The sequence below is a fragment of the Nilaparvata lugens genome, chromosome 5 (genome assembly GCF_014356525.2).
Source record: "Nilaparvata lugens isolate BPH chromosome 5, ASM1435652v1, whole genome shotgun sequence".
In the NCBI taxonomy this organism is placed as follows: Eukaryota; Metazoa; Arthropoda; class Insecta; order Hemiptera; family Delphacidae; genus Nilaparvata; species Nilaparvata lugens.
Genome location: NC_052508.1, coordinates 3,481,576 through 3,499,455, shown reverse-complemented (window position 1 = coordinate 3,499,455; position 17,880 = coordinate 3,481,576). Strand labels below are relative to the sequence as shown.

The 17,880-nt window shown below is 34.4% G+C and overlaps 1 protein-coding gene across 1 annotated transcript in view; it reads right to left on the bottom strand.

The window, feature by feature from the left end:
• Positions 1–17,880, bottom strand: part of LOC111043470 — a 149,531-nt gene that overhangs the window by 46,643 nt on the left and 85,008 nt on the right. The window contains 1 exon segment of the mRNA XM_039429342.1: positions 14,076–14,212. Coding sequence (XP_039285276.1) covers positions 14,076–14,212 — 137 coding nt within the window.

The window sequence follows — 17,880 nt, the reverse complement described above, 5'->3', positions numbered from 1 at the left end:
ATCAAGAAAATAATTATTGAGCTGTATATAATATGAAAACAATTTGTGATAACTATTGATAAAATAGTTAATATTGTTATGCATCTACATAGATTGGCGGAGCTTTGGACATATCTATGTCCATTCTTTGGAAAGAATATTCGAAGTATTCTTCCCACTAACTCTCTACCAAAACGTTAATTTATTAATGCAACTGATTTATTTAAAAATGAAAATATTGTAAAAGTTTCAATTAGTTTGAAGATTTAAGAGAAAAAAACATAAAATTAATAAAGTAAAATGATTATATAAGTAAGTAAGATCAAATCATTAATTATTAAAATTTAGTAGGCTGAAAGTAGATCAGGGTAATCAACTTTCAGTAATATACAGCAGTATGCAGTGGATAATTAAAATAACATGAGTTTATACAATATAATACAATTTATTCTATAACAGGTTTATAGGTTTGTATTTGTGGGATGGGTGGGGGATGGTTGTCATGTGATTGTTCTAGGGCTGGACAGTTTCAGTCATTTGCTCCAAAAGATATTTTCTTAAAGTCAGGATGAAGCTCGCTCGGCTCTCGATGGACCTGATAGTAACGGGAAGTGCATTCCATGCTCGACAGGCACTAACTAGAAAGGAATTTGTGAAAATAGTAGTTCGATGGTTGGGTATCCTTAAAGTACTTCCTCCGGTTCTAGTATGTGAAGCATCTATCCTCCTACCTTCAGAGACAAATTTAAAATCATTTTTAAAATAGTTCGGATTTCCGTATTTCATGCTTTCGGATTATGAATTGTTTCAAATTGCACTGTTCACATCATGGTACTTGTTTTTGCGTTCAATATCAACAAGAAATGAAACACTGGACTCGGTTCCTTGATATACTCAGAGCAAAAGTTCATATTACTTTCCACAAGCACCCAATACTCCATTAAGATAGCAATAAACGTCGAGCGAATACAGTAAACACTGAGATTTCTCAAAGGACAAATTGAAAATGCATTTATAGTGAGCATTTTACCTTTACATGTAAGATAGCATTTATTGCAACAACTTCTCCACAAGATTCGTTGGTGATTATTGTCGGTGATGGGGATATAATGTGGAGAGAGGTATAAGAGCAATAGAGAGGTATTATTTGATAGGAGAAACAGTGTTATCGACATGACGAGAGGAGAGTGAAGAAGGTGGAAGAGAGGAAAAAATAAAAAAAAGAGAAAGAGAAAGAAAATGAGAATGAGAATGAGAAAAAGAAAAGCAAAAGGAGTACAAAAGCTGGAGAGGCAAAAGTAATAGGAGTTAACAAAACGCTTTACATATACGAGTTTATTATGGGTAGGATTAAGATTAGTAACTATAATGAAAGCATTTCCAGTATTTTTTTTTGAAAAACACTACTAGTGAGAGTGAGAGTTGAAGAAAATTAAGGAATAGAGGAAAAACAAGAAGAAAAAGAGAGAAATGGAACGAAGCGAAGAAGAAATTAATTCATTCGCTTTCAAAACTCAATATCGTCGTGGGACGCCTGGATGAGGGAGCAGAAATTAAGGTTCGGAGATGCTCCTATCTCACTTCAATAATGTGAAACGGTCTGCTAAATGAAAATCGTGTTGATGGCGTGGTAAGTGGTGGGAGGGGGTGGGTGTTGTTGGTGAGGGGAGGGGCGGATGAGAGGAGTGAGGAGTCCTGCGTGTGTCAACTGGGCTGATGAACAGCTGCCTCCTCGTCGCTAGCCAGCTAGCCATGCCAGTGATTTGTCGCCAACGATAATGGGCTTCAAATTAACGGCCTTCACTGCGAAAGCACCGTGCGCCGGCTGAAAGTCCAAAGAGATATAACACACCAGAAATCGTTTTCTCTCTCTCAATCCTTTCCCGTTGCCATGTTATCCTAGCTTTTCCGATAATCCCACTTGATTTAGCGCTTTATGGCACACTGAAAATAGATAAATGAATGTGAGTGAACGGAAAGAATACAGGATGCAATAAATTTCGGGGAGAAATTGTATTACTCTACAGCAGTTTTCGAGAGAAATGTGAGGTTGTGATAGCAATTAGTGCAGCGTCATGGAGTGGAATGTATCCGTACTGTCCCAACGGTGTGACAGAAAATACACCTTTTTCAAGATACACATATTTTTCCACATTGGAGGTACATGACATATTCTATCTTATCTATGGTGTGGGGGGGTGATCAATGTACGTACAAGACAAGATGATTGTTTGAAACTGGGGTTAAATCTTACTCCATTGAAAATACGCAATGATAGCTGACCTTTTTCCAATTTTTCATACCTAACTTGACAGTTACAAAATTAATATCATAATTACAATCAAAATCCAAAGTTACATGCTGTAAACCATCACGAAGAATTCTGCTAGGACAAGTGATCAAATTCAAATTTCTCATCAGTAATTTCCATGAATAGCATCGACAGAATTATAACATCGAGAATTATGGTGATTTACATCTTTTGCATTATATTACTGTATTTGGAATAATTTGATCTAGACCTTCAGGAAAGCCGGCAGATTTTCTTTTGACTAAAAAAATGTCCAAATAATTGCCAGATAATGCACTCAGCTAAGAAGCTATTCGTAAAAGACATTTCTTAACAATTGATATTGAGGAGCAAACGTATTATTCTCCCAATCCGTGGACTACTAGCAATTGTCAATGATAATCACAAGAAACATTCCACAGGCTGACACACATAATATTAGTAGCCTAGTAAGGCTCACATACTGTACTTCATCTAGCTGCTGGGATGCTGAAGGCGCTGGTTAGGCAACCCTGCACACATATTTCTAGTACGTACTACCAGAGAGGAGTTAGTAATCAGTTAGTTAGTCAGTTATCCTCCCTTATCTCTGGTAGTACAGTGAAGAGAAATTAATATATACTCCTCTTATTCTGTGGACGTTCATTGATTGTATGTACTGGTCCAGCTAGCACATAGGGCTTCGGTAGTCATATCTGGTCTTTGAATTGCATTACTTGTTCATAAGAACAAATTGAACTCTTCAGTCCTCTATTGCTAGCTCCGGTTTTATTCTAGATTGAATACCAATATGATGAAGTTGTTCTGGTTGAATATTATGGATAAATTGAAACCTGTCAGAAGTATACAAAGTATAAAATATAAACAATAAATTACAGTTGAGCTCCAACTATCCGAATCTTATTTTTGAAATTTACTGTTTTTTTTCGTAAAAACTTCCTCTATTCGATTATCTGAATGGGGTCTGGTCCTAATCAACTTGGATAGTGGGAGTTCTACTGTATTTTGAAAGTCTATCCACCCTATTGGATCACTCCGTTCGTACCACATAGAATAAATGAATTTTTCTAGAAATGCCGATAGACTAAAAGACATCTCAGACACTACTGTGCTTGATTCATGTTGTGGATCAGCTTATTCGAAGGCAGTGAGTAGAGTCGACATTCCTCTGCATTCGTTCATTCATTGGAGCACCAGGGCGAAATGAATGCACTTATAATCAGCTGATATACTTTAACGAACTGTATTTAGAACAGAACTCGTTACCTAAGCCGTCGCCGTCGTCGTCCATTGTGGAATGCATATTGCTGAGTGCGCTCGGGCGAGATTCACTTTCAACTGACAGTATTCAATACAACGCACCCCATTCAACCAATGCTGGCAGTTTGGAGTGGATAGCAAGATCATAATTCAAGCCCACCAAGTGCTGCTCTGCTCTGGTATTGTTGCAGTGTGGATTCATTAGTCTTCCGTTGACTAACACATACCGAGGCATATTTGAGGCTTGTTAGCAAGGTAAACCAGAGCTGGAGATGGCTGAAACCTCCAAACCAAGCCGAGCACTGTTGAGTGCTTATTTACGCACACAATCTCGTTTGTGTATTATTCAAATCTAAAGAGCTGTTTAATATTGACAGCCGCCGCTACGGACGCCCAGAAATGGATTCCCGCCCTGCAAAGAACCGTTTCTCGCAAGTTCATCGCAATCTGTCAAACTCAACTGCAGCTTCTCGATCCGCGCATTATTTTCCTAGACTTCTTTTCGCACTTCAGCAAAGTGAGTATGGTTCTTGAGTATGAATAAGATGCATCACCAACTTATATTCACAACTTAGCAAAAGTGAGTATGTTTCTTGAGTATGAATAAGATGCATCACCATATTATTCACAACTTATATTCAAAATATCTAGCTATATCGTCTTTGCTTGATTTTATGAATAATGAGTTAGATCAGAGACAAAAATGAGCATTGATTATGCTGCAAACAGAAAGTTGTACTCGGTGCCTTAGGATGTATCTTACAAAATGCACTAAGTTGTACCTCAAAATATTCTCTTCTCCGATCACCTCAACAATCTCACAATATTGTACCTGGCTCTCCAATTTCCTTCGTCGCATCATTAATAGAGATAAAAAAGATTTTGAAATATTTTTTTATACTGTAGACAGAGTCGAGAAAAGATTTTGTGATATTTTTAATGTGAACTATTATAGTACCATAGAAAAACAATAAGTATGTGATAGGAATAGTGAAATGTGAAATATAAATGAAGCAGATTGGAGGGAGAAAGAAAACATATTCAGGAAGTAGAAGAAGGGTTGAATATATATGAAAAAAGTGAGAGGAGGATGAGACGAGAAACATCAAGGAAGAGTAAAAAGATTCGGGATAAGATAAATAAAAAGGTGAAATTGATCTTTTAAAGCATGTAAGTATAAAAAGACACCCATATAGTTCATTGAAGAGAACAATAGCTTAATGTATGAAACCATTCAATAGGCTGGATAAATCTCAAGGTTTCGACAATGGAGTAGAAAGAGAAAATCCCCGGAGAAGAAAAGCGATCATAAGCTTATTGATTGTTATTGGCATGCTAAAAATGTATTTTGTTTGAACACACTTTCTGATGTGATATTAAAAAAAGATGAAATCCTAAACGATACCAGAAATATGAGAAGTTCATGACAATGCTCCCGTAAAATGGAGGTGACGATGGAAAAGCTATGAAGGAACGTGGTGGTATCGTTGAATAAAGGCGAGCAAAAAAGGTGCGACAAGCAGTGCCCTCTGGGGAGAGTTGATGCCGTAGTTTTCAGTATTCAGAAAGTGAGCGTCTTTTTTGTGTCACTGCTAGGAGCTGGCACAATCTGCTTTACACATTCAAGATTTTCCGCTTTCTTCGAACAAGAAAAATGCTATTCTCATATTCTATTCACCGCAATCAAACTCAATACATCGTCTTGATCCACCATAAGATATGCAAATAAGACGAAGATTTCCACTCGTAACTATTGGTGTGGAAGCATCATAAATTCAACTGTGAATAAGAGGTTTTTCTTACTCAACTATTTAAATGAGTCCAAACAACAAACGTTCCTCTATCAGTTAGTGATGGTAGATAATTGCAGTTCAATAGCAAATCGATTATGTTAACATTGAAATCAGAATGAATAAATTCAACTATATTTACGACTTTATCATCATATCTTTCATATTTGTCACCCTCTATTGACGAGCTACTGCTTTCAAAATTATGAAGTTATAAGTGACTTTGATGATGATAATCCGAGAATAAATTTTTGTTAATTGGTACATTCCTTTGTAGAAGTGTTACATTCCAACATGTCAACATGTGGAATAATTAATCCTGCAGTAAGTTTGTGAAGAATGATGATAGTTTATTGTTGAAAGTCTTGCTCATTTTGAGCAATTCCATAAAGGTTTGGATCATTCCAAAGCATCATAATAGGTAAATTTCATTTGGGAAAAAATATTTGTCAAGAACAGTTTTCATCAACCTTAAGATAGAGAAAGGTTCTTCTAGAAACCAATTTCAACGAAATTGTTTGTTTCTTACAGGAAAGTTCGCTTGGAAATTGAAATGAGCACTAGCTCATTCGGTTCCCAAACAATCTACATGATAATGAGGACGTCTATCGATCGGAAGACCATCAAAGGAAACTCAAGATGAAATAAATTGGACTTGAGACTTTGTTACAGAATGCATTAGGGCTTCCATTTCATGAGGGATTTGTCAATTTCAACTGTATAAGAAACTTATCGTTTCTTAAAATAACCTATGAAATATTTGTTTTTCATCTGATTGATAATGTAATTGCTGCAACGTATAACTGTTAATAGGAACTAATAACGAACTAATCAGGCGGTTCCCGCAATGGACTCTCCACCAACAAAAGCCATACGAATTTACTCTAATAACGAAAATAACTGAAAATTCAGTTAAGATTGATTGTAAATCCCCATATGAGATTCACAAAAGAGCCGGTGAGAGGAAAAGTGGTGTAAGTCAATGTTTTAAAAAAATTGACATGCTTTCATAAGAATTATCCACCATGCCTTAAACGTATCAGCTGATCTGTTACATAGATATTTTCACTGCCTCCTAGATACCGTATATAAACGATTATGAGTTACTTCACTTTTCCATGTCACAGAATGACCCTTCAGGATTCAATTCAAGTCAATAAAAAATTACACCACTTTTCCTCTCACCCGTTCTATTGTGAATTTCATATGGGGATTTACAATCAATCTTCATTTAAGATGAATCATGCTTTGAAAACAAAAATATCTCTAATTCAATTCAGAACTTTTAACGAAGAGTAAAACTACCTTTTTAACAATAGAAATGTGATTGCAGTTTTCGGAAATCAATTCATCTAGTTAGTCATGCCGTAGACATGGGAAAACATAGTTCAACTATGATTATGCAATAACAAACTCATCTAATGAAAAACTCACTCAAAACAATATTTCTTCCAATACTATGGACTGGCAACTCCTTTGACTATTCCCTGAAGCCTATGGGCTCATACACTGTTGTACGATAAACTTTTCAATCAATTCATTGCATTTGTCACGTGGTATTTTAGCACCACAAAATATTTTTAAATGAACTAGTGAATTTTAATAGAATTATAAAATGGAAAAGAAAGATAACCTAGTCAAAGAACCACTCAAATAAAATCGAATATTGTTAGCGATAAAGAATAATCGTATTATCTAAAATGATAAGAAAAAACAAGTATAACTGTGATTCAACAACTAATGAGGATCCATTGGCAGATTTAAAAATTATAAAGCGGCTCATTCATTATTGGCAGATCATAAAAAAATAACAGTTTGCATGTACATTGAGGTTAGAATTATTTGTTTACACTTTTAAATGAATCAATCGATCTAGAATAAATCGATAGTTATTTGATTCAATACCTAGCGAATCAGCTGATTGTTCGAGCAACCAGTATAGGTTGAATTATAAAGTTTACTCACAAAAGATGTATTATATAAGGAGGGTTTATGTATAGAAATACGGGCAATTATTATTGCTGTATAAATATTTATTACAATCTAAAAAGCACGAAAATCAAGAGTATACAAAACTCATATAAAAAACTAAATGTATATTGTTTGTTAACATCGTATATCGCGATTTATTTATCAAAATAGTTTAAGACAATCACTCCATATATTTATATAAAAACTTTTATTTATTTTTTTCTATTATAAAGTTGAAGAAGCCCTGATTCTGAAGCAACCAATTGTATTGAGTTTACTAAATTAAAAGCCAATCAAAAAGAAGCTTACAAATCGTTCAAGGAAGAGATAAAATTTTTCTGAAAACCACTTTCTTCTGGCTTGTGATCTCGTCCTGAGAGGATGCACATGGAGTTTAGGATTCTTTCTTCCTTTAAATTTTAAAATTATCAAGCCTATCCCTTTTTTAAATGTGAAATATTTGTGATTAATGATAAATTATCTGTGAACTCAGTGTTGTTGAAGAGTTCTTAATTGTAACCAATTCCCATAAATATATCTTTAATTCGGAAAGAAATCTATAAGAAACCTGGACCACGCGCGAGCCCAGCAGAGACGAAAGGGACCTACATAATTAATTATTGGAAATAATTAATTCATTCTGCGAGACCGTCAAGAACATCATTAATGTGAGTGGTAGATCAAACGAGCTCGTTATAAGGCCTTTCTGTTCATAGTTGGGGAATTAGTCAAAGCGCTATATAAATTAACTTAAGACAAGGAAAATTCGCAACGTGTTGAGTGCTATCACATAGTTTATAAGGACGTTTTATGAATTTATTTGATATATGTAGGAAGCTTACTTCCATGCATGGCACGGACTCATTAAAACCCTGAGATTTTATTTTATAAATATCAATTTTATTAATTATTATTTGCTAATTGATCAAAGTATGTCATATCAAATCTATAGACCGAACAGGTTTTAAATTGTAGAATTCTGAATTGACTGGAAGTCCAAGCATCAGTATTAAATATAATATATTTATAGTATTGAAAGCTCACTATTGTGATTGCTAGTAAACCTTGTGATAATTATTCAAATATTATAAAAGAATTTCTTAAAGAAAATTATAGATATAGATATTATATATATATATATATATATAATATATATATATATATATATATATATTATATATATATATATATATATATATATATATATATATATTGTTTTATGGGAATATATTTGTGTTTTATGTCAGCATACAAATCATAGAAGTTTATTTTATCCTAATTCATCTCGTGATATACAGTTTGAGCTGTCTTGGTACCAAGAAATATTCGTCTGCAGCTTATAAAATTATTAAATCAATTAATATTGATCTTGTTAAGAGCATTCAGTACTTATCATCCTTTGATGATAGTCACATTGGCCTGCCAGAAAAAATATATTGATAACTATATTAATAAGGTTCCAGTTATATCATATAAGGATCCAGAGAGCTTCAAGAACTGGCGTTGTAAGTTCTAAGGAATTTCAGAAGGATAAATTGGTGAATACCTGTATTCATGACAAGCGTTTTAAGGATCAACTAGAAAAAACCATAGTTGGTCTTTATTATTCTCTATTGTGTACATGGTTACTGATAATCAGTCATCAACTATTCTTTTGATTTCCTGATTGGTATTCTTCAAGAACTTCATAGAAGCAGCGGTAAGAATTATTAATCACCAGTCATTGAACCCTGTGGTGATTAATTATATTTGGAAAATTCATGTATCTACCACTGAGCTAAAGCTGCGGTTTGAACCCAGCAATTTTGCGAGCCGGACGGCCTTAAATATTTGTGAATTTATTCGCAAATTAGGGATTTTAGCAACAGCTCTTGCAAATATCAAAAGCATCATTTTACACATTGTACACATCAATTGAATAATCTGATATTCTCATCGAGATGATATTCCAAAAATTCAGTGAAAAATTAACATCTTCCAGAAATGGAAATTTGTCTCTCTCTTTTTTTATTGATAATATATTGTTAAAAGATGAACACTTCATAAGCGTTGCCAAGGTTATACTCACATCAGTACGCACTAAAACTGTATCAGAATATAACCATCCAGTTTATGCACTGGGATCAATAAATCCCACACGAGGGTTGATATCAACTTTTATAACGTATGACTTTATCGGAAATAATGATGTTATAAAGAGGAAATGCCAACTTTATTACCCATATCACATAACTATGGAATTTGAGAAGCTTTTCAGATTGATATTACTTGCAGAACATTCTTCAATTATAGCGTAGTTTATTGATCTGTATCAATTTTCTCATGATGATATTATCTTCCGTAATCACGTACTTATTCCAAACAATCAAAGTGAAATCCAGGCTAATTTGATATGTCTTGATATTTTGAAGTTTTTATCACTTTACAAATCAATTGAAAGATAAGAGACTAACGGAGATAATAATAATACTATACTCTGTGCAGAATTTCTTTTTACTTGGTATGGACATGCGCAGCAGAGAAAGCATACAGCGGGAGGGATACAGAGGCGCGATGTTGCCGTTTTGAAGCGACTGTTCTTCTAGTGACTGTTCATGTGCTCTTGCTACACAGTTTCCTGTCTGAAAGCAGTCAGACGACTGACAAATTGGGAACTGCGCTTCTACCTATGACTCTTTCGATCACTGTGATTTGCTGATCTCCCTCCATTTCTCTGCGCTGCATATTCCTCCAAGTCTGAAGTAAATTCGTACGGACTTTAGTAATAATATCGAATAACCTCGCTGGGTCAGGTATAATGTAAGAGTTTTCAGGTTGCACCTGATCAATTTCAAGGCCTCTGACATGGCCTAACGACTACTTTTAAGGCAGTCGGGACCTACGATCAACGTGTCCATCCGAAATACGGGAGTGGTCTGAGAGAAATATCTTACCAAATGAAGATGAATACTCAATAAACATCTAGTTCCTTTGAACAGATCTATGCTGATCTGTTGCACGATTTTGAGCCTATTCATAAGCTAAGTAGTGATATTTCTTTCTTACCCTAATATCTCTCATTCATCATATCCACATAAGATATCTCTTGAGTATATGATATTTCACGTAATTACATCATGAATGTATCTATAGTCTAACCGACTTGATCCATCATTGGAACCGTCCAATCTGGACTACGAGTCCAGATAACAGAAAATATACTCAAATTCACTCCAACTCCTTCTAATAATCATTGTTAGCTACTCGGAAGGAGAGACCAGTCTAACTCAATTTAAAATTGGAGATAAACTTCAGAGTCCCAATTATTTCAAACATTATTTATTTCTATTCATAAAAATCTGGTGTGGCGCACTCACACAACTTTCCTTGCCGTTATGAAAATTGACACCTGACGCTAGTGTTCACGCGCATCTCAAGTCTATTTACAAACAAATATCTGAGCCAGCTGGTGACAGGACAATAACACTAGAAACATACGAGGTCTGCTATCTCTTCATAGTGAATCATTCAATGGAATCAACAGTAGCTCATAGTTTGCAATTGGATAATCACATTTTCTCGAATTTCGAGCTTATTTTCAATTTTAGGTGAAAATGTTACTGAACATTAATTGTAGAGATTTTAATGGTCAATCTTTTTCACTCAATTTTTTTTGTTTAAATGGTATCTGAAGCCTGATAATTGGGAATCTAAAATCAAACTTTGCGTAGATGACACACCACACACACACACACACACACACACACACACACACACACACACACACTCACATACAGACCAATACCCAAAAACCACTTTTTTGGACTCAGGGGAGCTTGAAACGTATAGAAATTTACAAATTTGGGTACCTTAATTTTTTTCGGAAAGCAATACTTTCCTTACCTATGGTAATAGGGCAAGAAAAGTAAAAAGGAAGAATCTACCTAAATTAAATATTGACTTTTATTTCACTCCAACACCTTCTAATACTCATTGTTAGCTACTCGAATGGAGAGATCCAGTCCAACCCAATTTAGAATTGGAGATAAACTTCAAAGACCAAAATATTTTAAACATTAATTCATTTCTATCCATAAAATAAGTCCAGGTTTATTTTAAATTGAGAATATTGCAGATAAAATTCGACTGCTTGATGAATTTGGTTCGAACCCTATTTGTTCATGATTTTATATTCTATTTTTTCAATTTTGAAATTGAAGGAAATTTAAATATGTGTTTTAAAGTTATGTGTTCAATAATTTGAATTATTACATATTTACGTTTAATTTATGTGTTTCATACAAGCATCACAACACATGATCCTAGTCGTACCTAAGGAAACCTGTCGATATGAAATAAACTAATCAAAGATAGTGCTCACTAATGAAAGCTTGTAGCGTACCTACAACATACAATAAGTTTGACAGAATAACCAGCTTCGAGCTTCCCATCGTAAGCTAGAATCCAATTCATTAGCCAGTGAATGAGTCAGTCCTTTCATATACGGTTGCCAACACCTATAGCTATTTGCAGCTTCCCAATAACCCTCCTCCACAATCATTTCCCTCATACTCTTATTGTTGCAATTCTCCAGGATCCACTTCAATTCCACACCTGCAATTATCAGAGATGTGAGAATTGACAAGTTAGACCTGAAGAAGTACGTATGTGTTTCACCTGAACTCTTCTCATTTATCACGTTATTGTATGGATAAATGAACTATGTGGTTGATATTTAATTGATGTTCAAAGTGGAGTTGTATGATGAATGTAACCAGTCTCGTAATTTATTGATGATACTAAATCATGTGTCTATAATTTGCGATATTTCAGCCGGATTATAAATACCTTCGATGACGTAGTAGATGCATTACTCAAATTGACTGGAACTCTTTTGGTTTACTTCTGTGAGTTCAAATTTTTACAACCCATTAGCCATCAATTAAATTTTCACTTCATAAAATTGTATGATAATGTGAAGTTTTCCAATGGGAATGAGGATTCTCAATGAAATCAATAAATGGATTGACAACGCTTCTTTTTGAACTCATCACCAAGAAAATTCTGTTACCTATTAGCAGAGTTTAAAATCACATAAATATCGAAACTTGAGCTAGAATACAAACTGTTGCCCAATCAAGAAAGAGTAAGCAGAGTCAAGAATGCTTGAAAATGTTTCAGTTAGTGCTATCACCTTTCGATAGAGTTCAGAGTTGGGAATGTTTCAAATTGTTGTCCAATCAGAAAAGAGGAAGGCGAGTCGAGAGTAAATTTATCATCCAGCAAGTGCTGGTACCTATTGGCTAAGTTCCGCATTAGATATATTTCTCGTTGTCGAACAGTTAGGAGACTGTAGGTGGAGTCATGAAGTGTCACAAGGACTGTATTCAGTCTCAAAATCGCTTATTATAAGAAGTTGAATTTCAGTTGGAATATGGATTAATACAACGGGATTTATTAAATTATCAGTATATGAGCATGAACTAATATATTTTCTTTTAGTTCTTGAACTTTCTCTACTTTCCTTTTTTTTCTTGTATGTGGATTCCTAGTTTGCCTATTCCTCATAGACAACATTGAAATTATTCCAAACTGAACATTTCATTAGTGTATCTATATTCACATCCTATAGAGAGATTCACTAATTGAGTGGCTATATTAACATCCATACTCAATGTTCTAAAAAATGCTATTTTAATTCAATATATAACATTGAAATTGTGAACTTGTATTCTGGATTTTGATGCTTCTGAGCGTTTCTTAGATGGAGAATCATTCCTTCAGGAATAAGAGCTGAACGGATATCTTTGTCAGTGTCAACGCATATCATTTCATGAATAGATGTCAGCATGTTCCCACTGTGTGGGAAGAAGGAGAATTCAGTGAGACTAAAGAAGAGAAATGAACGTGATTGGTGAAACGAGAGGGAAATGATATTACAAAAGACATGGACAGAAACATAAAAGGTTGGAAAATGGAGATTGTTTGCAGCAAGTGACAGCTGTCTTATCATTCTGGAATATATTAAGTAATGCTCATTTATCACATGGCAATTCAGGAGAATGTTGCTGAAGGAGCTATTCTGCTGCTCAAAATCTTCCACTTGGTTAATTGAAAATTGTATCAATAGTTGAAAAGTCAATGATTGATCCTACAAATTATTTATGCCCCGAGAATTTAAAGTTAAAAGCATCAACGAATAAGTAGTGGTATCATCAATGATCACGTATTGTATCAATAACTACACTCTAACTCGTCAGTCAGAAAATTCCAAGGAACCAAACAATCATATACTCTAATGTACAAATTTTGAAAGACGTTGATTTCAGTACAGCTCACGTGAAAATTGTCAACTAAAATCTGATAAATAGCTTAAATTAAATAGCTTGAAAATTTAATTAACAAAATTTGACAAAAAGAATATGGGCTTTTGGGAATTCAGCTATTAAAAACTGCTATAAAAACTATTAAATACTGAATATCATAAAAATGATATTCTTCAAAAATAATCTTTGAAATGAGATCTTTTAAATTAATCTTTTAAATAAAGATTTTTTAAAATCTTTATCTGTATATTCATAAACAAAGTTGAGTGTCTTCAAGGAAGCATGTTTTATTAGCGGCAAATATGTGACAAAGATGATTCAGTGGTACTGCTTCATCCTGCAATATTGTTTCTGTTATAATCATTTGTGATGCATGATTGTTTTTGTCCACTGAGTTCAAATGAAGATCTACCCTATCGTTATCAATCTCAATGTATTTATCATTCTATGATGAATTGAATCAGAAATTAATAGCCTCACCTGAACTAATTGACCGTGCATATGACCGTTGGCAGTGAATGTGATGTGGCATAGAAAAGGCAGTCGTTCTTCTCTCGGCTTTCCCAAAGTGAGTAGGTACGTTTTTCCCACTTCACCGTAATACGTTCGGTTGCAAACTGGAATAAAATACAGAAAACAATTAAATAATTTTAATATTCGTCTGGAAATTGACAGATTTAATCGTTCAAAATTCAAAATTCCATTCATATATTTTTGGATGGAAATTGGACTTTCAGCAGTAATAACATGACCTATTTCTGGTCATGTTATCAAACTTTGGAAGTGGAATAATTTTGGGCCAAGCCTGTTGTTCTACCGCAATCATATTTATAATTTGAACTGTAATTGTATCCACAAATGAATGAAGAATATAAATTAATAACACAGAAGATATAACACTCCTTTACCCAAATATACAACTTTGAAAGTACAAAAATATCTATGTAAATTTCTTACAGAGAGAGAAATCTCATTATGCTCCAAAACAATCCAATCAATGGATTATATTTCAACATGTTGAACGTAATATTTGTGCCATTTTGGTTCGAAATGACTGTCATTGCAAATACGACATACATCCCACTGAGCACTAAAAGGTTTCATGCCCCACTTGTACTCAACCTAGCAAAACGTTTCCTGCGATCCCATTTCCGAAGTCTCCAAGGTCGTCTGGTAGCCTAGAGGCTGGACATGTTGTTTCTGAAGGAATTCGACAAACACCAATCCAAAATACCTGGAATAGGTAACCATGGCCCTGCATGGCAAATCTACTGATGTTGGAATACATGAACTGCAAATCCTTCAACTATTTCAAGGAAAGGAAGTGTTATGTGCTGAGAGCACAAAGCGAGTCAAACTTGAGGTGTTTGAAAACTCAATGGGACTTCTACCAATTCTGTCATTGATTTCGATTAATTCCAATGCCCTTTCAAAACTATGAAGTCTGATCTCAATCACTTAGTATTTTGACGAGAAACTCACTTTGTGAACTTGAAACCATGATTATGTACTTGGTTATTTCACGGAGTACAAGTTGAAAACTGTCAATTATATGAGCAAATAATAAGAACATGTTTAGCAAGTGTGTAGTCTACTCCAATTTGAACATTTGATAATAAAATACGATTCCAACAGCATATCACCAGCATTGTGGATCACTTCTGAACAATCAAGTATCCAGATCGCTTCCTTAAGATGATGAAGCCATTAGTTTATAATGCTTTAATAGCCGAGAAGCCTGAACATCTGTTGCATAACAGGACTTGCTTGTCTCTAATCGAAATCTCTTAATTGCTCCCTGAGCTGAGCAGTCTTCAGATTATTTATGGAGCTAAACACTCACACACTTAGCTAACATGATTCTCAAAATGTATAATCTGTTTGGATCAGCTTAGGCTGTGGGATGCTTGGAAACTTCTCCTCGAAGTTCCTCAACTTGCCAAGCTGTGGGGAGCTTCACTATCTATCCCGTTCTCATCGAGAAGTAGGGGATTCACAACATTCTACCCTTATATCGGTCACTGTGAGGATTACCATATGAAATAACCATGAGCTCATCACTTTTTTATCAGAAACACTATAACACAGTTAGTTAACACACAGTTCAATAATTTTTTCTCATCATAAGTATTATTTTATCATATTTTCATCACTTTTTATTAAAAATAATATTTTGAGAACTACACTAATTCAAGTCAGCGCAATTTATTAGTACCTTTTTCTTATTTTTAGGCCAATTTCAGAGTTTGATTGACATATTCCTTGGCTAATTCAACATAGATGTCATTTTCCCGCACTTCATTCGAAAAACGAGATTGAAGTGCCTGGTTGAAATATAGTGCATTTAAGAGTAATATTTCTATGGCGATTTGAGATATGCAAATACATCAGTGCGTTCCAAAAGAAAACTTTGTTTACATTGGTCTCAGAAGGAATATATTATGTTATTAAAGTTTTACTTATTAAAAATTCGACTGAGTCACTGTCGATGTTGTAGAACCGTTCCATAATGAGATAAACTTAGTAAGCTTGAAAATGTGACGTGTGTGGTCACGAAACCATGGTCCTGTATCGAATTAAACTGCAGAATTTGCAAATATGTTTATATTTCTTTTTACTTATTACTTAATAAATGAAGAATAAATAAAACTTACTTATATGAGAAATCGAACAAAGCTAATATAAAAGCTTTTCTAATATTCTTTGTTATCAAGCAAAATAATGATACAGCCTTCACTTTAGTCAAGTTTCACTTTTTCCTAAAATACAGCATTATAATTTAATATGCGCTGTCAGATACATACTGACGAAATCTTGTTGGAGATTTCAAGTAATAATGATTATGTAGGAATAGACTGTTGTAACTTGACAGGCTTTAAGGCGCAATCTGATATTGAGGAAACAGCATGGTGCCTGTCTGTAGAGATGCTGTGTATGATGGAGTAACTAAAACTGTTCCAGGAAGTATGAGTGATGAAATTGAGTTTGAAGCTTTTCCTTGTAAGTCTGTGTATAATAATCCCACAATCTTGACAAATCATGACTTGCCATCAACCATGGGAAGACGATAAATTCAACATTGGTCTTAAAAGATGTCTTAAAATGTTACTAATGATAAGAATAAGTTTGTGAGAAAAGCATGAATATGGTAAGGGAAATGAGAGATTTAATTTCAGAAACTTCGAAGATTTTGGCGTGAAGTCTCAAATTCGAAGTTATTCTATTATAGAGGAGGACAAGTAAGCCAAGTAGAGGGCAAATACCCAGTAAGAGGCCGAGTAGGCTAGCTCTTAGTTAATTCTCTTCAAACAGCACCACATCAAATACAGAAAAACTCAATAATAAATATAGAAATATAAGAATTAAATAATAAATAAAAAAATTAATCTTCACAACAGCCTCTCCTTACAACACTCCTCCTGATTCCATAGCCGCATTTTCTATCCTTATCCTGTTCCCTTATTTCTAAGGAATCCTTATTCTTCTTATGTTCCCTTTTTCCCTAACTATCTCATTGATTCTCTATCATGAAAGAGATTCTTCGCCTATTCACACTCCTATCTTATCATTTTTACTTTCCTTGCCCTATTACCATAGGTAAGGAAAGTATTGCTTTCCGAAAAAAATTAAGGTACCCCAATTTCTAAATTTCTATACGTTTCAAGGTCCCCTGAAAAAACAGGTTTTTGGGTATTGTTGGTCTGTATGTGTGTGAGTGTGTGTGTGTGTGTGTGTGTGTGTGTGTGTGTGTGTGTGTGTGTGTGTGTGGTGTGTGTGTGTGTGTGTGTGTGTGTGGTGTGTGTGTGTGTGTGTGTGTGTGTGTGTGTGTGGTGTGTGTGTGTGTGTGTGTGTGTGTGTGTGTGTGTGTGTGTGTGTGTGGTGTGTGTGTGTGTGTGTGTGTGTGTGTGTGTGCTCTATCAACTGCCACAAGTCCCATATCTGTAAAAATTTCAGGAGCTCCGCCCCATCAATGCAGATATATTCCCAATTATCAGGCTTCAGATATTGAAAAAAAATCAAGTGGAGTAGATTGAGCATGAAAATCTCTACAATTAATGTTCAGTAACATTTTCACCTAAAATTGAAAATAAGCTTTAAATTCGAGAAAATGTGATTATTCAATTGCAAATTATTGTTGATTCTATTAAATCATTCACTATGAAGAGATAGCAGACCTCGTGTGTCTCCAGCGTTATTGCCCTGTCACCAGCTGGCTCAAATCTTTGAATAGTAGACTTGAGATGCGCGGGAACACTAGCGTCAGGTGATCAATTTTCATAACGGC